The sequence below is a fragment of the Cetorhinus maximus genome, chromosome 22, assembly GCF_964194155.1.
Source record: "Cetorhinus maximus chromosome 22, sCetMax3.hap1.1, whole genome shotgun sequence".
Taxonomy (NCBI): Eukaryota; Metazoa; Chordata; class Chondrichthyes; order Lamniformes; family Cetorhinidae; genus Cetorhinus; species Cetorhinus maximus.
This window is the reverse complement of record NC_135900.1, coordinates 61,064,316-61,084,121: the sequence shown is the minus strand read 5'-3', so window position 1 is coordinate 61,084,121 and position 19,806 is coordinate 61,064,316. Positions and strand designations below refer to the sequence as shown.

General features: G+C 43.0%; 1 protein-coding gene across 1 annotated transcript in view; it reads right to left on the bottom strand.

The window, feature by feature from the left end:
- Positions 1 to 19,806, bottom strand: part of LOC144696803 (cadherin-related family member 3-like) — a 125,515-nt gene that overhangs the window by 13,099 nt on the left and 92,610 nt on the right. The window contains exons 9-13 of the mRNA XM_078568550.1: positions 15,710 to 15,875; positions 12,657 to 12,759; positions 8,789 to 8,887; positions 3,182 to 3,417; positions 1,003 to 1,174 (exon numbers count right to left, since the gene is read on the bottom strand). Of these exons, the coding sequence (XP_078424676.1) occupies positions 1,003 to 1,174; positions 3,182 to 3,417; positions 8,789 to 8,887; positions 12,657 to 12,759; positions 15,710 to 15,875 (776 nt within the window). The remainder of the gene's footprint in view (positions 1 to 1,002; positions 1,175 to 3,181; positions 3,418 to 8,788; positions 8,888 to 12,656; positions 12,760 to 15,709; positions 15,876 to 19,806) is intronic.

The following is a 19,806-nucleotide window of genomic DNA, read 5'->3' as shown; positions in this document are numbered from 1 at the left end:
GTGCTCTTAACTTTACTTTTGAAGTACAGACATGAGTGTTTGATTTTAACATTTTTGAAAACCAAATAGCAAGTATAGGCCCAGAACAGAGTTAGAATGTAGAGATTGTGCTACCTGAAAACAATACCTTAATAATACAGTTCCTCTCCACAGATGCTGTCAGGCCTGCTGAGTTTTTCCAGCTATTTTTGTTCTTGTTGCCTTAATAATTCTACTTGTGCTTGATTAGCTTATTAAATACATATTTTTTGACAAATGCTGTCTTAATGTCAGTTATTGTTGATGCTGCTGTCATGAGCAAGTCTACAGTAACCCCATGAAATGGAGTGTACCAGCAATGTACGGTGCAATTCTTCTGTACAGAGACTGCAGAAAGAGCTGACTTGCTGTTTGACTCCTTTTAGGCTCCTTTTTGATTTTATTAATCTGGCTAAAACTGGAACCAGAATCTGTGTGTTAGATAGCCAAAGCTCATTATTTTTGGGTTTCAGCCTCCAGCCTAGTTGGTCCTAAAATTTTGCAGGTTATCGAAAATATGATATCAATCCCAATAACCTGGGACTAAATATAATCAAGGCTATCTCTCTCCCCGTCAATAGATCACAAAGGATCAGATACAAACTTAGCGATTCTGGCACTGGCTTCGCGGACCACTGACACAGTCCCAGCACTGAGAAGACCAGGTTTTTTTTGAAAAGGCTGCCAATTATAAATGGGATCAAGCTCTGCTAAATGCCAACCATTTAATCCTTCTATACCATGAGTCGACATTTCACAAAACTCAACCATTTCTGTGAATTTCCACAAACATTTTCTTTCTTTCTTTCTGCAATATAATACAGTAAATGAGACCTGCTTAGATTGGAGAGGCAAGGAAACAACTGAAACAGAGAGACACATAGATGGAAAAAACAGAACAGTAGGCATGCACACCTTGAAGAGATGTGTCCAAATCAACCTAGGAAAGCCAGAATGTTTCCATCAGGTAATTCATTGACGTACCTGAAGTTATGAAGTAACGAAAAGACTGAGGGGAGGAATCCAGGTCTGTACAGGACAACTGAAACCCCTGAATGTTTGTACCCACAGCTGTGCCATCGAGAATAAACAGTGAATAAAACTTTGGCTGACAGGCAGGTGGTTCGTCATTGGTTGGAAGAATATTAACTGTGACCTAGAACACAGCAGCATCTAATTAACAGGTAAGTTCATGGTTTCCTGAATTACCTCAACCCTCAATCCACCATAACCAATCCAAAGCCTATCAGCTGTCTCCTGCTTTGCTATAGTGCCAAACTGTCATTCCATCCAGTAACCCACCAACATGGCTGTTTAACTTTGAATTTACACCATTAATATTGCTTTGAGAGGTCATCAAAGCAAATACTGATCTTTTGTCCTCTTCCATTGTTTGTCATGTAAAGAAAGTAATTAGGAATGGGTCTCACTGAAATCTTTTTTAAGCACCTTTCCTGCAGTCCTTTATAGAGGTGGCACCCCATCCACCACAATAAACATTCACTCCCTCCACCTCTGATACATAGTGGCAGCAGTGTGCACCATCTACAAGGAAATTAGGTCAATGCAGCACCCATGCTATACTCCAGCCCAAGGTCAGCAAATTTAACAGAGGGCAGGGATCAAACCTGGGCCATTCCTGAATTACCTGGTAAGCCATTACAGAAGCTCTTATTTCCTCCATTAATTGAAATATCAGATGGAACTTTAATTGTCCATGGATGTGGGCGTTGCTGGCCAGGCCAGCATTTATTGCCCATACTTAATTGCCCTTGAGAAGGCAGTGGTGAGCTGCCTTCTTGAACCGCTACATTCTCTATGTTGTAGGTACACCCACTGTGCTGTTAGGGGGGGAGTTCCATGATTTTGACCCAGTGACAGCGAAGGAATGGCGATATATTTCCAAGTCAGGATGGTGAGTGACTTGGAGGGGGACTTCCAGATGGTAGTGTTCTCATCTATCTGCTCCCCTTGTCCTCTTTGGTGGTAGAGATCATGGGTTTGGAAGGTGCTATCAAAGGAACTTTGGTGAGTTGCTGCAGTGCATCTTGTAGATGGTACACACTGCTACCACTGTGAGTCAGTGGTGGAGGGAATGAATGTTTACTCTGATGGATGGGTACCACCTGTACAAAAGACTGCAGTCAAAAGATCAGTCCAAGAAGTTCAGCAAAAGCAGGTGTGCAGTTGTGGGTTTTTTTCTGTTTGCACTGTTTCTCCAAAGTTTCTACAGCTTCTCTCCAATAGTTACAGTAAGAGGATCCAATGAAAATGCAAATTTAATTTATGGGGGATTTATTTTTCTGGTATATTCAATCACTTTTGGACTGGTAGGAAGGTTGTTCATGCAACTGTTGAGACTTACAACAATAGGTTTTCTGCCTGCTGCTTCAACCAAACAGTGACTGCATGGAATTTATCAGCAGTCACTTGATTATAAACTGTAAAATTATTCCAGTGAGTTCCTAAAGAAAGAACTTGCATTTATTATAACACTTTTCACAACCTCAGGATCCAAAGTGCTTCATAGCCAATGCAGTCACTGTTGTAAACACAGCAGCCAATTTGTGTACAGCAAGCTCTCATTAACAGCAATGAGTAGCCCATGATGGGGAGTGAAAGAATAGAAAATCTTACAAGGATGCAAGGCTGCAGGATGAGGGAGAGGTGGTAAATAACTCATCCATGTCATTCTTTTACAAGCCTGTAAGAGTTGTGTTTGTGGGGAGTGATTTAGTTATCTATCCTCCGGTAGTAGTGCAGCATTCTAACTCCGTCATCTCGCAATCTGGCCAAAATTCAAGATTGTGTATTGCAATTACGGCAATTACGCCAAGCAAATTCCTCAGTTCTACTAAACTTAACTTCCTCGATTAATGCCTCCACAATGTCAGCCAATGTCAACAAGTGATTGCTGAGCCATGCAATTTTAAAACTCTTGAGTGCCAATTTGTTCTGGTACTGAGAGAAAATTGAAAATCGAACAGTGAGGCTCATTTTTAGAAGAAAATACTTATATATTTTGCTGAATATTTGAGAGTTGGATTAATTTTCTTGTTCAATCAAAACAATGACCCCCTGCTCACCCCTTTCAATATCTATTTCATACTTATTGCAATGAGATTTGCAAGTGGACTAACCTTCAGTATTAGAAACCACTTACAGTAGTAGTAGCCTTCGGATCATTAGAGTCTTTATCAACAGCCTGCACTGTCAGGAGATATTGGACAGTTGCCTCATAATCTGGTTGGGCCACAATGTGTATTTCCCCTGAGATTGGGTTTATCCAAAATAACTGACTGTAGCCCAATGTGCTTCCCCCTCCTATAAGTGAGTAAATGAGTTCAAGGCCTGGAAAATCTTTGTCTTCTGCAAGCACTCGTCCAACCTTTGTCCCTACTGGAGAACAAAGAACAGAAAAAACTGTTACCAGATAACATTGTATAGTAACTTTGCTGTGTTGGTACTGTTGCTAATTTCACTTCATTCAATCTGCCTGTCTCTAACTTCTTCCAGCCCGACCAGAACACAAGAAATAGGAGCAGGACCAAATCATATGGCCTCTCAAGCCTGCTCCTTTTCCTGAAAAGGTGGTGGAAGCAGAGCCTTTGAATATTTTTAACGCAGAGGAGGGTAGATTCTTGGTAAGCAAGGGGGTGATAGATTATCCGGGGGGGGTGGAGGAATGCAGATTTTAGGTTATCTGATCAGCCATGATCTTATTAAATAGCAGAGCAAGCTCAAGGGCCTGAATGACCTACTCCTGCTCCTTAATGGTATGTTTGTATGTCTAGGTGCCAATCTCTAGGAATCCCTCCCTCAACCTCTTGTCTCTCCAGCTCTCTCTCCCTCCTTAATACACTCTTTAAAACCTATTTCTATGACCAAGCTTTTGATCACCTGTTGTAATGTCTGCTTATTTGACTTGCTGTCAATGTTTGTAGAAGTTTGATCCGGTGAAGTGTCTTGAGTCATTTTACTATATTAAAGGTGCTATATAAATGTCAGTAGTAGTTGCCTGCTTTGAAATGCGCATCAGTAGTGCTTGTAACAGTTAATGATGCCCTTGGAAAATGTGGAATATTGTAATGGCAAAGACATGCAATTCCCATTTTTTCCACTTATGTAGAAGATTTTCCCAACCATTTATGCTGTGTTCTTTCACATTTGAAGAGTGGTCACTATTAATCATACCAATGTGATACATTGTGTATGCTCTATCCTCTCACATCACTTTCTGTTGGAAGATTTCTACACTCCCAATTTTTCCATTTTCACATGTGAACGCACAGTGCAACATCACAAAAACAAAATACTGTATATGGTGGAGGACTGAAACAAATGCTGGAAATACTCAGGTCTGATAGCATCTATGGAGAGAGAAATAGAGTTAGTGTTTCAGGTCAATAATCTTTCACCGGAACTGTACACAGAAGCCAATCCCACATTGAGCAATGACTTTTATCACCAAATTGAAATGTTGGCTGGGATTTAATGTGGGTATCAGGGAGAACCGGTGGGAGCCCTGCATTGCTTTTCTCCGGGAGGCCCAATGCTAATTAATTCCAATCAGCCAATTACCTGGGCAGTGTTGGGCCACCCGTCTGATTAAGCCCCCAGCTGGGTAGAAGTTCCCACCTGAGGGCTGCCAGCTAAATGGAGGCTGATAGCTCTCCAATGCCAGCAACTACAACTGGGAGCAGTGGCCACTGCCGGTACTACAGTGGGGCCTACCCAGAGGATCAGCGATGGATGCCAGACAGATGGGAAGGATGGAAATCGCATGGAGGGGGTCATTAGCAAAGGGTGCCGGTGATTGGCTGGTAGGAAATCTGCCCCAAATTTGGAAAAAAAAACACTGCAAAGCTAATTAATAAATGAATTATCTAAGTAGAGATGGCTGGGCAGGTGATGTGCTGTAGCTGTATGATGTGGCAGATCCCATTGCGAGCCACAGTGACCACATCTGCAGCAAGTGTTGGTTGCTGGAGGAACTCCGGCTCAGAATTGATGAGCTGGAGTCCGAGCTCCGGACGCTGCAGCACATCCGAGAGGGGGAGAGTTACCTGGACGCTTTGTTTCAGGAGGCGGTCACACCCGGTAGATTAAGTACCTCAAGTTCGGTCAGTGGTCAGGGTCAGCAGGGTGTGACTGCAAGTGAGGCAGGTAGAGGGATCCTGTGTTCAGGAACAGAGGAGCCTCAGCTCTTGACCTTGTCCAACAGGTACGAGGTACTTGCTCCCTGTGTGGATGAGGAACAGGGCTGTAGGGAGGATGAGCCAGCTGACCACGGCACCGTGGCACAGGATGCCATTCAAGAGGGAGGAGCAAAAAAACAAGTGGTAGTTGTAGGGGATTCATCTCTGACCGGCTTGAAAGGATATTGGAGAGGGAGGGGGAGGATCCAGTTGCTGTGGTCCACGTCGGGACAAATAACATAGGTAAGACTAGGAAAGAGGACCTGTTTGGGGATTATCAGGAACTAGGAACTAAATTAAAGAACATGTCCTTAAGGGTTATAATTTCCGGATTACTACCCGAGCCACGTGCAAATTGGCATAGGGGTGCGAGAATAAGGGAAGTAAACACATGGCTAAAGGAGTGGTGCAGGAAAGAGGGGTTCCATTTCGTGGGGCACTGGTATCAGTGTTGGAACAGGAGGGATCTGTACCGTTGGGACGGTCTCCACCTGAACCGATCTGGGACCAATGTTCTAGTGAAAAGGGTAAATAGGGTGGTCAACAGGACTTTAAACTAGAAAGGTCAGTGGGGGGGTGGGGTAGAGCTCCAAGAAGTATGACTAATGGGAAACAAAGCAGCAGGTTAGCATGTGGGGGGTGAATTCAACTTCATGGAAAATTATGAAAAAACTGAAAAGAAAGGAGAGCCCAGGAGAGGCTATTTAAGTCCCTAGAACACAAAATAGGATAGAGTGTATGGAAAGGGCTAGGAATCTAACTTCAAGCACATCAGATAAAGGGACGACAATGAGAAAGGGGACGGGAAATACAGGACTGAAGGTGTTGTATCTGAATGCACGCAGTATACGAAATAAGGTAAATGAGCTTGTGGCGCAGATTGAAATTGGCAGGTATGATGTGGTGGGCATCACGGAGACATGGCTGCAAGGGGATCAGGACTTGGAGCTAAATATCCAAGGATATACATCCTATCGAAAAGATAGGCAGGTTGGCAGAGGGGGTAGGGTTGCTTTGTTAGTAAGAAATGAAATTAAATCGATAGCAAGAGATGACGTAGGGTCAGATGATGTAGAGTCTGTGTGGGTAGAGTTGAGGAACCACAAAGGTAAAAAAACCATAATGGGAGTTCCAGTGAAGCTGGAGGAACAGCACCCTCATCTTCCGATTAGGCACTTTACAGCCTTCCGGACTTAACATTGAGTTCAACAACTTCAGACCATGAACTCTCATTCCTTTTTTATCCCCTTTTTTCAATATTTATTTTTATTTTTTAATTTTTAATTTTTATTTTTCACCCACCTATTTTTATTTTTATTTATTTTCATTTTTGTTCATTGTTTTATCCCCACCTTTTATCCTATTTTCGATCTTTTTTCCCACCACCGTCCCCTCCCCCCACCCCACCCCCACTAGAACCATCTGTCACTGGTTCATGTTGTTCCTTCCAGAGTGCTTACCCTTGTCCTGATATTACCACATTCTGTTTTCTGATCTTAATGCCACTATCAGCACCTCCTTTAGCCAGTACCACTACCACTAACACCTCTTTGTCCTTTTGTTCATGACACCTTTGTCTCCTTTGCCTCCACCTATTGCTTGCCTTCTATTCAGCTTCATCTGTTTCATCCCCCTTACACAATATAAATTTCATCACATTTTTACTTGTCTTTAACTCTGAAGGAGAGTCATATGGACTCAAAACGTTAACTGTCTTTCTCTCCACAAATGCTGTTAGACCTGCTGAGTTTTTCCAGCATTTTCTGTTTTTGTTTGTGCTTAATAAACGTGAATTAACGTACAAGTATAAGAATTAGGAGCAGGAGTAGGCTATTCAACCCCTCGAACCTGCCCCATCATTCAATAAGATCATGGCTGATCTGATTGTGGCCTCAATACCACATCCCACCTATCCCTAATAACTTTTGACTCCCTTGTTAGTCAAGAATCTATCTACCTCTGCCTTAAAAATATTCATTGACCCTGTCTCCACTGCTCTCTGGGCAAGAGAGTTCACAGACTCACGAGCCTCTGAGAGAAATCATTTCTTCTCATCTCCATCTTAAATGGGAGATCCCTTATTTTTAAATTGTGTTCCCTAGTTCCAGTCTATCCCATAAGGGGAAACATCCTTTAAGCATTCAGTCTGTCAAGTTCCTTCAGGATCTTATATGTTTCAATAAGATCACCTCTCATTCTTCTAAACTTCAATGGATAATGATGGTTTGGTAGTGCCAAACTTTAGTGCCTTGTCCTCACTTATCACCCACCAGCATCCGCATTCAAAGGATCATCCTCCGCCATTTCCGCCAACTCCAGCATGATGCCACCACCAAACACATCTTCCCTTCACCCCCACTGGCGGCATTCCGTAGGGATTGTTCCTTCCGGGTCACCCTGGTCCATTCCTCCATCACCCCCTACTCCTCAACCCCCACCTATGGCACCTCCCCATGCCCACGCAGAAGATGCAACACCTGCCCCTTCACTTCCTCTCTCCTCACCGTCCAAGGGCCCAAACACTCCTTTCAAGTGAAGCAGCATTTCACTTGCATTTCCCCAAACTTAGTCTACTGCATTCGTTGCTCCCAATGAGGTCTCCTCTACATTGGAGAGACCAAACGCAAACTGGGCGACCGCTTTGCAGAACACCTGCGGTCTGTCCGCAAGAAAGACCCAAACCTCCCTGTCGCTTGCCATTTTAACACTCCACCCTGTTCTCTTGCCCACATGTCTGTCCTTGGCTTGCTGCATTGTTCCAGTGAAGCCCAACGCAAACTGGAGGAACAGCACCTCATCTTCTGACTAGGCACTTTACAGCCTTCCGGGCTGAATATTGAATTCAACAACTTTAGATCTTAAACTCCCCCTCCCCCCTTCCCAACCCCGTTTCTTCCCCCTCCCTTTTTTTTCAATAATTTATATAGATTCTTCTTTTCCCACCTATTTCCATTATTTTTAAATCTAACAACTAATACTTTGTTAGTCTTTCCACCCCACCCCCACTAGAGCTGTACCTTGAGTATCCTGCCATCTATTCTTAATTAGCACTTTTCTTAGATAATATCACCACCTTCAACACCTCTTTGATCCTTTTGTCTGTGACATCTTTTGATTATCTGCTCCTATCACTGCTTGCTTATCCCTACAACCACCCCACCCTCAACTTCTCCCCCCCCGCCCCCCACCTTAAACCAGCTTATATTTCACCTCTCTCCTAACTATACTTCAGTTCTGCCGAAGGGTCAGGAGGACTCGAAACATCAATTGTTTTCTTCTCCACCGATGCTGCCAGACCTGCTGAGTTTTTCCAGGTAATTCTGTTTTTGTTTTGGATTTCCAGCATCCGCAGTAGCTTTTAGCTTTTTGTTTTTAATTTTCTCAACATCAATAAGATAAATAGGGATCTAAAGCAGGAAGATGGCTTATATTCTGCTCCCTTCACAGGCCCTCATCAGTTTATGCCTATTTTCCACTTGTTATATACTAAATATTATCACCAAGCTGTTGAAACAATATCTCATGCACCTTAACCAGGAAATGAGATGTTTTGACCTAGAATGTTTACTTACTTTCACTGAATTCGGATATGTTGAAAGTGTAAGACGTCTGGGTGAAAGATGGACGAAATTCATTCACAGGCGTGACTGTGACATACACAGTCACTGTATCTAGGTGAGATAAATCAGACAGAGAAAATAACCATTAGATTAATAGTTTCCTATGTAATATTTCACATAAAGCATGCAAACCTTTCAGTGTATAATCAGAATGTGCAGCTTTTCTGTAACCTGGATGAATTTAAGAGAACATTTGGCTTCAATTTTACTGAAACTGTAATGTTTACTTCTAAGAATAATAGACCTAGGAAACCAAAAATCCAGGGCGGGGTAACTCTAATAGCCCGTGAAAATGGGGATCTTAATGCATGATTAAGCCATGTCCATTGACTGCCAACTTCATGCTGCCTCCTGTTCTAATGATTTCAATGTCTAATCAACGCTAACTGCAGTTCTGTTGAAGGGTCGTACGGACTCGAATCGTTAACTGTGCTCCTCTCCACAGATGCTGCCAGACCTGCTGAGTTTTTCCAGGTATTTTTATTTTTATTTTTGTTCTAACTGCACTATTGATTAGCTGGGCACCTGAGTAGGGAACTAATTATGTGATTGGCTTGCACCACTCAAAGCTAGCCTGTACTGCTTAAAGCTAGTTTTCGCCTCTTAAAGGAGAGGTGCATTGTGTCTGAAACAGATGCTGGGAATTCTGTGCGAGCTGAGCCTGACCTGGGAAATACAGAAAGGTGGCACAACATGAGAGAGAGTGGGACTCCAAGGTTTCTGGATGCTGCACTGGAGGCCTTGGAGGAGGAGGGGACAGGAGAACGGAGGTCCTAGTTCTGCAGGAAGTCCTCCAGACGCACACTCCAGAGACAGTGGGCGTAAACAGCCATGGAGGTCTATGTCAGGAGTCAAGGTCCAAGATCAGGATGCAGTGCTGCATGAAATGTGATGACCTCACACGAGTGGTCAAAAATGCATCTTTAAATGCCTTATCCTCCCAACTGCATCGGTAGCCTCAGACACTGTTTGATTCACTGTACCCCCATCACTCACCTACCAACAATCTTTTTCAATTAAGACTCATAGCCAACATTTACGAGTTTCACTGTAGCCTCAGCTGCCATCATGCTGCAGGCCTCAAACTCATACCCCATAGCTTGCACACACACTTCCAACCACAATCACCACGGCAGCCACATCAGCCAGAGATTACACAACACTCTCTGACACACTTTTGTCTCTCTTGTAGGACAAAATAGCGCATGACCTGAGGCAGCAGGAGCCAATCAGAGAGGTCAGCTGCACCTGTATATCCAGACACCCATGGCAGAGTCCACTACTGGCTGCTATTGGGGTGGCCGCTATTTAGGTTGTGGCCAGGAGTGGGGATGAAATGATTGAAGATGAGGGTATCCTCGTAATTAATCATCTTCCTCACATCCCACCGCCCCCACCCACCCCCCACCCCCACAACCCACAGTCTCTTCTGAATAACAAGCTGCAGAAGTATAACCATGCACATCGTGCTTTCCACCCCTTCCCTCACCATAACCTTGCCTTCCTCCTTTCAGATACCCAAGAACTGCAAACTGGCCAGGCAGTGGTGGAAGAGCAGAAAGATGGTCATTAAGAAGAAACATGTCACTCACTCTCACACTCACCCACCAGCTCAGATACTGGCATTGCACATAATTCTAGAGGGTGGCTTAAAGGTAGGATCAGCATAGGTGAGACATGGGGCATGAGGCATCCAAAGCCTGGGAAGGGCAGAGCGGCATAGTTGCCAGCTCCCTTGTGGGTAAGGTCACATACAAATCCTACTGCAGAGAATTCAGATGAGAACTTCAATGGGCTGGCTACAGAATACTAATGGGCACACAAAGGCTAGGATTTCCCGATCGGTGAGTGTCTCAATTTCTGGTGATAGACTGTCCACCAATATCCATTACAAGCCTACCAACTCCCACAGCTACCTCGACTACAGCTCCTCACACCCCGCTTCCTGTAAGGACTCCATTCCATTCTCTCAGTTCCTTCGCCTCCGTCGCATCTCTTCTGATGATGCCACTTTCAAAAACAGTTCCTCTGACATGTCCTCCTTCTTCCTTAACCACGGTTTTCCACCCACGTGGGCCCTCAATCGTGTCCAGCCCATCTCCCACACATCCGCCCTCACACCTTCCTCTCCCTCCCAGAAACATGATAGGGTCCCCCTTGTCCTCACTTATCACCCCACCAGCCTCCACATTCAAAGGATCATCCTCCGCCATTTCCGCCAACTCCAGCATGATGCCACCACCAAACACATCTTCCTTTCATCCCCCCGGCGGCATTTCGCAGGAATCGTTCCCTCCGGAACACCCTGGTCCACTCCTCCATCACCCCCTACACCTCAACCCCCTCCCACGGCACCTTCCCATGCAACCGCAGAAGGTGCAACACCTGCTCTTTTATTTCCCCTCTCCTCATCGTCCAAGGGCCCAAACACTCCTTTCAAGTGAAGCAGCATTTCACTCGCACTTCCCTCAATTTAGTCTACTGCATTCGCTGCTCCCAATGTGGTTTCCTCTACATTGGAGAGACCAAACGCAGACTGGGTGACCGCTTTGCGGAACACCTTCAGTCTGTCCGCAAGCATGACCCAGACCTCCCTGTCGCTTGCCATTTCAACACTCCACCCTGCTCTCATGCCCACATGTCTGTCCTTGGCCTGCTGTATTGTTCCAGTGAAGCTCAATGCAAACTGGAGGAACAGCACCTCATCTTCCGACTAGGCACTTTACAGCCTTCCGGACTGAATATTGAGTTCAACAATTTTAGATCATGAACTCTCTCCTCCATCCCCACCCCCTTTCCGATCCCCCTTTTTTCCAATAATTTATATAGATTTTCTTTTCCCACCTATTTCCATTATTTTTAAATGTATTTCCATGTTGTTTTATCTCTACCTTTTAGCCTATTTCAATCCCTTCCCCCCACCCCACCCCCACGAGGGCTATCTGTACCTTGCTCGTCCTGCTTTCTACCCTTAATGTCACCTATTATCACATTCCTCAGATAATATCACCACCCTCAACACCTCTTTGCCATTTTGTCTATGACATCTTTTGGTTATCTCCACCTATCACTGGCCCTCTATCCAGCTCTACCTGGTCCCACACCCCCTTAAACCAGCTTATATTTCACCTCTTTTCTATTTTTCCTTAGTTCTGTTGAAGAGTCATACGGACTCGAAACGTTAACTGTGTTCCTCTCCGCAGATGCTGTCAGACCTGCTGAGCTTTTCCAGGTATTTTTGTTTTTGTTTTGGATTTCCAGCATCTGCAGTTTTTTGCTTTTAAACACTTCTACAATTTCAGCAGCAGCTAGTAAAATTCAATTGGCAATGAACTTGCAAGTAGATGATAATTCCTTTAAAATAACCCTGGTGGGGTGGTGGGGTTGGGGGGAGAGAGGGTCCTTTCTGCTGCTGAATGTGCGTTCACTTGTGTGAGGTTAGGAGATGACACTAGTTGGAGCGATAAGCTCCAGGATGGCAGCACCCACGTTAAACTCTGACACCATGATCTGCTTGCTCTGCATACTTCCAGCAGATAAAAAAAATGTAATGTACAATGAAAATGTAAAATTCTTTTCTCTGCCAACAATGTTGAATGATTAACTCAATTGCCCTATCTGATGAGTCCCTAGGCAAAAGGTAACTGCAAGATAAATTCCTAATTTCTTAAAAAATAAAGTTAAATAATAACATGTATGACATCCAGGGTATATGATTTGTAATTATGTTCTAAAGTTTCATTCTAAGACCATTTGTTTCAACCACCCTTTCAGACAGTGCATTTCAAATCATCATAACTTATAAGGGTTAGTCACTCACCCTGATAATATGGAGGGGCAATATCTGTAACAGCTATTAATATCACATAGACGTTGCTATCTTCAAGATTAGTAACAGCTTCAAAGTTCAAGTTTCCAATAACCTACCAGAACAGAATGGAAGGCATTAATTGTAATAGAGACTTCAGCACCCGGAAATACCTGAACAACTAAACAGAAGTGCCTTAGCATTTGTGCTTGAAGTTTAAACAGCAGTCAACATTGCTTTAGATGGGAAAAACCCACACAACCAACCATTTTGGTTTCTTTGAAGAAGTGGCAACTCAAACCAACTCGACAATGTTGTGTACTTGGAGTTCTAAAGGCATTTGATAAGTTCCACGCTCTGATTATTAATCACGCTCAACACTTTGTAGATTCAAGCCAATTTTTGGGCATGGATAATAAACTGGGTGAAGGATAGAAAAACAGGTAGACAAGTAATGTAAGGTTGGGGTAGAAATTCTGACTGAGGTGACTCAGGGTTCAGTGTTGGGATTAATACTGTTTTTAAGATACATTAGTGATTTGGATTCTAATACACAAAATAAATTGGTTGAATTTGCAGATGGAAGCAAACCAGAAAAGCTAATAGAATTGACATGGGTAGCTCAGAAATTAGGGAATGAGTTAAAGAATGGCAGATTAAGTTTAAGTTTACACAGAGGTAAGGAAAAGTACCAACAAAAATGGTGTGAAGTAACCAAGGATGAAGCTAAGAAAGATTTAAGAATCATGGTAGACTCAGTGGTCAAGTGTTCAGCGTAATAATCAATAAATCCAATCACATGTTCAACTACATATATAACATGGTAGGATATAAGTCAACAGAAGTAATAATTAAACTCTGCAGTGCTTTGGTCAGACTTCTTGGATACTTCTCCAGTTCTATTTTCCGAGAAACAAGAGGTGCATTCCAGGGCAGGTGACAGAGCAGAAAGGAGATCCAAGGCTGATCCCTAGGGTCAGCAGTCTGAGTAATGGGGAAAGACAGGAGAGCATTGGGTATTTTACCTTGGAAGGAAGGCATCTGAGAGTTGATTTTGAAGTACGTATCCTAGTAAAGATTATGGAATCTATAATATTGCTTTAAATTAAACAGTGGAAATAGGATAATGGGACAATGAATGCTAAACAAAAGACAACATGAGCAGTTGTGTATATTTTTATTCTTTCATGGGATGTGGGTGTCGCTGCCTGGGCCAGCACTTTTATTGCCCATCCCTAATTATCCTTGAGAAGGTGGTGGTGAGCTACCTCCTTGAACTGCTGCAGTCCATGTGATGTATGTACACCCACAGTGCAGTTAGCAGGGGTTTTCCAGGATTTTAACCCAGCGACAGTGAAGGAACAGTGATATAGTTCCAAGTCAGGATGGTGTGTGGCTTGGAGGAGAACTTGCAGGTGGTGGTGTTTCCATGCATCTGCTGCCCTTGTCCTTCTAGGTGGTAGAGGTCATGGGTTTGGAAGCTGCTGCAGTACATCTTGTAGATGGTATACACTGTTGCCACTGTACATCGGTGATGGAGGGAATGGATGTTGAAGGTGATGGATGGGGTGCCAATCAAGTGGGCTGCTTTGTTTTAAATGGTATCAAGCATCTTGAGTGTTTTTGGAGCTGCACTCATCCAGGCAAGTGGAAAATATTCCACCACACCTCTGACTTGTGCCTTGTAGATGGTGGACAGGCTTTGGAGAGTCAGGAGGTGAGCTACTCGGTGCAGGATTCCTAGCCTCTGACCTACTCTTCTAGCCACAATATTTATATGGCTAGTCCAGTTCAGTTTCTGGTCAATGGTAACACCCAGGAAGTTGATAGTGGGGGTTTCAGTGATGGTAATGGTATTGAATGTCAAAGGAAGATGGTTGGATTCTCTCTTGTTGGAGATGGTCATTGCCTGACACTTGTGTGGCGCGAATGTTACTTGCGAAATGTTACTTTCAGAACTGAAAATTTGGAGTTTCTTCTGAATTTCCTTGTCTTGTATCTGTTATTGCTTTTGAATAACCATTTTTGTATAGTAATTTTGGTAATTTTCCCTTTCCTATGTGCAATATTTTAAACTCTCTGCATTAAATTTCATCTGCCATTATTTGACCCACTCACATTTTGTTTGGCTCATTATGTAAATTCTGGACTACGCATGTCAATTCTATTAGCCTATCCTGGTTTGCTTCCATCTCTAGTTAACTTTAACTGACACAATTCTCATCATGTAGAGGATGATTGATATTCAGAATGGACTTCAACTATAGTGCATTTTGTTCAATATATTTCTTTACTTTTTTAAAGCTAAAATATTAAATGGGTTAGGCTTGAATTGCAGTGTGGCAGTGGTGTTCTTTAGACTTGTTCCAGGAACTGACCCCACACAAAACATTCTCACCTGAGATACTAAGTTGATTATTAAAGATAAAAGAAAACATACCCTTCATTGCAATAAGATGACAATCTACCTCAAGAAGTCCACTTGTCCAACTAATCTGCCCATCTAATAATCCTCCTCCTTCCTCTTCTATCAACTTCCTTTATGGAGACCAAAAGGTATGGTTAAAGCTTTTTGACTCTTTTTTTCTCCCTCTGCTTTTTTTTAGGGTAGGGTTGCACAGGTACCTGCACTCCATGGATAGCTTGACCAGGCAGCCACGTCATGTGCGAGCCAAGGAGGTGGCCTTACAATGAGCAGGCCCAATCAGATTTTCACCTTATGTGGTAGTTCAGGCTGATTTTCACCCTCCCGCACCCCCACCTTCCTACTGCAGCCCCCCACTTTCCCACATCAGTGAGCACTGATGCCAAATGTGGTGCCCCTCCTTCATACCACAGAAAATTCCAAGGCCTTTGCTGAGGACTGTTGCAGTACCAAACCAGCAGGTGCCTTTATCAATGAGCCACCGGGCAAGCTTTGCTTGGCTGTCATTGGAATTCATCTATGATTTCTTTTCTTTAAATGGAAGTTGGTTTTTTTCTGTAAAGTCATTATTTACAACCTTGATAGACTGGTTGGTTTGGTATTTATCCAATACGTAGGCTGAAAAGTGAAACTCTCATACCGCAATAGTATTATTATTTTTCCCATTCAGAGCAAATCTTCCATTCGTCCTGAGACCAGGCTGAAGTGAAAAAGTGAACTGGCTATTTGCAAAATCTGCATCATTATCTTCACAGGATATGGTCACAATTGTTGTGCCGCTTTTGGTTGTTTCTGGTATCTGAATGCTAAGCAAAGGACAAAATTAGAAATTTTGTGTTTTTCAGATCTGAAAAATAGAACTTCCTTCTGAATTTCCTGGTCATATATCTTTCTTATTAATTATAAATAACAATTTGTGTATAATAGGTAACATTCTGTGACCAGGCACAAGGAAACAGGGCAGGTATCTCACAAAATGGAGCATAGTGATCAGAGGGAGTGCAAAAGGACTTGTAGGAATTGCACTGCTGTATAAGGGCCATCAGATTTCCCATTGCATATTACAGGTTTTGGTTCACAAGTGATGGTTAACTCCGTACACAGTGGAATGGAAATCTAGGGAAAAATATTGATTGAAGCAGAATTTCACAGCCAGAAGTGAGATTTGAAATTTCACTGCTGCCCCTTTGGTTCGATGTTTGGATTAGTATAGAAAGTTAAGGTGACAGAGCTTTCATTTGTAGCATACATATGAGTAGGACAACAGTTCTGGTGATCTTTATGGTGCTGCAGTCGTGATCTTGGAAAGATTTGTTACCCTGGCCTGATCCCTTGAAGGGGAGTCAATAATATGATCCCATTGTGCCATTGGTAGGGCTGCTTCTCTTTCAGCGTTTTGTGCTCCAGTAATGCTTTTAGCTGATAGTGCACTGGGAAGTGGGTTCAGCAACTTACACCAAGTCTATTTTACCCTTCACCTCTGAGTTTTCTGACCTATGTAGGCTCCCAGTCCACTAACGCCCTTCATTTTAAAATTCTCAACCTTGTTGTAATATGCCTTTAAGGGATATCAGCATGACATCACTAGAAGGGAAACGTGACATGTGATTCAGTCTCAGTTTCACTTTCACTTTGAGCTGAGCACAGACAGGGCTCCTAATGCCTCCAAGCTATACAACAATGTAAGAGCCTTGTCATGTGCCTAGTCTTAATAAATAAACCCACAACGTGTTTACCCAATCCCTTTTGAATGATTGGTGCCTTGTGTCGTGTACAGTAAATGAGTCCAAGGATTATATCATAACATGACAATCCTTGTTTTCAAATTCCTCCGTGATTTCATCCCCTTCTGATTTCTGTAACCTCCTCAAGCCGTATAACCCACTGACAACTGATGTCCTTCAATTCTGGCCTCTTGTGCATCCCTGATTTCCTTTGTCCTTCCATTGGTGGCTGTACCTTTAGCTATCTAGACTCTAGGCTCCAACTCCCTCCCTAAACCTCTCTACCTTGCTACCTCTCTGTCCCCCTTTAAGATGTTCCTTAAAACTAATCTCTTTGAGCAAGTTTATGGCTACCTGTCCTAATATCTCCTTACATGGTTTAGTGTCAGATTTTGTCTGATTGATGCTGCTGTGAGCTGTCTTGGGTTGTTGTACTATAGTAAAGGCACTATAAAAATGCAAGTCGTTCTTGTAGGTTTTTAAGCTGTCCTGCTACTGAAGACCGTGAATTAGTTCCACCAAAGGAGAACTGCTTTTGTTTTGAAGATGTACCTTTGGAGGTTTCATTGCAGGCGGTGTTCCTGCAGGGGGGTGTTTCTATTTGCAATGATGAGGTCCTCCCAAATCTAACCAGATCAGCCTGGATAGAAGTTGGAGAAAGGGTGAATGCAACCTCCAATGTACCCCCTAGTGAGAGCATTTAAGGAAGAAATTTGTGGGTTTTGAGTTGCTGGCATGCTGCAGGTTCATAGACTCCCATAAGCTGCCTAGTGGGCTACTTGACTTACACTTCAACCGCTCATATCTTTCTTACACCCACATTTGTCCCAATTTTTAGCTAAGAACAAGAAAAAACTGAAAATATTCAAAATTTGAAATAAAAACAGAAAGTAGTGGAAATGCCCAGGTCAGTCCATACCTGCAAAGTGAAAAGACTGAATATAATGTTTCTGACAAGTAGGCTACATTCATTTTGATGAAGGATGCACACCTGAATTCCCTTTACAGATGTTGACTGACCTCTTACTTTCTAGTATTTTCCACTTTGATTTCTCTCTTATCTACTTGCAGGAGAAGTATGAAACAGGCATCATAGAGAGAGCAAAGGGGTCCCACACACTTGCAATTTTTGGCTGCTTAAGAGGAGAAACTCCATATTCTGGACTCAAAGACAATAATGTGGGAAATGGAGGAGCCCTCTCCAACCTCACTTTAATATCATCCTTTTCTTTTCATTCTTGATCTACCTGCTCAAGTTTATTAGTCTTTGCTCAGTGGTATTACTTCTGAGTTGCAAGGTTGCAGGTTCAACCCTCACTTGGAGAGTTAAGCACATAATCTTATCTGACACTTTATTGCACTGTCGAAGGTGGCATTTTTCAGATGAGATGTTAAACCCAGGCCCTGTCTGACCTCTCAGGATCTCATAACACTGTTGGAAGAAGAGCAGGGGAATTCTCCCTGGTGTCCGTGCTAATATTTATCCCTCAGCCAACATCACTAAAAACAGATTTTATTATTAACTCATTGCTGACAGTGGGACCTTGCTGTGTGCAAAGTTGCTACAGCGTTTCCCACATTACAACAGTGGCTAACTTCAAAAGAACTTTATTGCCTGTAAAGTCATTTGGGACATTTTGAGATTGTGGAAGATACATATATAATTTTTTCTTTCTTTTTCTCAATCACTCTCTCTCATGGCACTCCTACTAAAATATGTTCTTTTCATCCTGTAGGTAACTTATGGCAGAAACCATTTGCTGCTTTGAACCAAACATTTAATAGCATCCTGCCTTATTCACTCCAACCACAGGAAGTACCATAGATACATCCACTTCTGGAGATTTTGGTGGCGAGCTACAAAAGGAGCATGAGATGAAATAAGGAGGAACAAATTGTAGGAGCACTGGTGAAGCCCAAGTTTCTGATCAAAGTACAACTTGAGATCCTTCAGCTGTTAAAACAAAATATCTGAACCTTAAGAGTGGTCTACCAATGCAAGTTTACTGACTTAGCATCAGCATTTTGAACAGTTATTTGAGATTGTGCCTCGTGGCTTGTGAATCCTTCTGCTGGAAGAGGAGATGGTGATCGAGGCAGGTATGAAGCAGATACATTCACATTTAGCGTATATCAGGGGTACGCTGTCAATGTGGATGTACATTGGGCAAATCACCCAGTTTATTGCATGCTGAGGCTGGTTCTGTTCCTCTTCACATGGCATCTTGTGGTACTGAGGAGCTGTGCACCTGCCATGTTCATGAAGGCCATGGAAATTATTTGGATGAAAACCACATAATGCCTGAATGGTTCTTCAAATCACTCTGTGTCCTTATAAAATGTGCAGTAGCTGATAGCTTGTTCAGCCTTGTTGGGTTCTCAAAAGGGATAATAATGCCAACTTATATGCCACCTTTTTTGGCTTCAGCACTGTGTAGTTCATGCCTCATTCAAGTTTCACCCCATCTCCAATCACTAACTGGTTGTCAATGGCACCCTAATTATTTAGAGTCTCAATAGTATGCAGGTATCTAACCTGACATAACAATCTTCTGGCCTTGAGGAAGAGGAGTTGGCTGGGGAGATGGCATGCAAGGCAGATGCATTCACATTGTAGGAGCTTAAAAAATAGAATCTTTACATTGCTACCATGAAAACTGGCCAAGGCAATCCAACTTGGTCATTTTCAAGGGAACGGTATATAATTCAGAAGGGAAGCAGGTATAGAATGTTGTAGTCATCTGGAGTCAGGCCTCAAATCTATTATGAATGACAGAGATAGCTCTGCCCTGGTGGAGGTTGGGTTGCATTTTTTGCCACTAGCTCTTTCTAGGTAACAAAAGAATATATCAAATCAAGTCTCACAACCAGCAGTGGCCACATGGACCCTGTGGAATAGAGAGGGCTTCTGTTTCATGAAAGTGCAGCTGGTCTGTAACTATTAACATGGAATATTGTACAGTAAAGCCCACTAACCTGACAGCTATCCTGATTCTTTTATTTTATGAAAGAC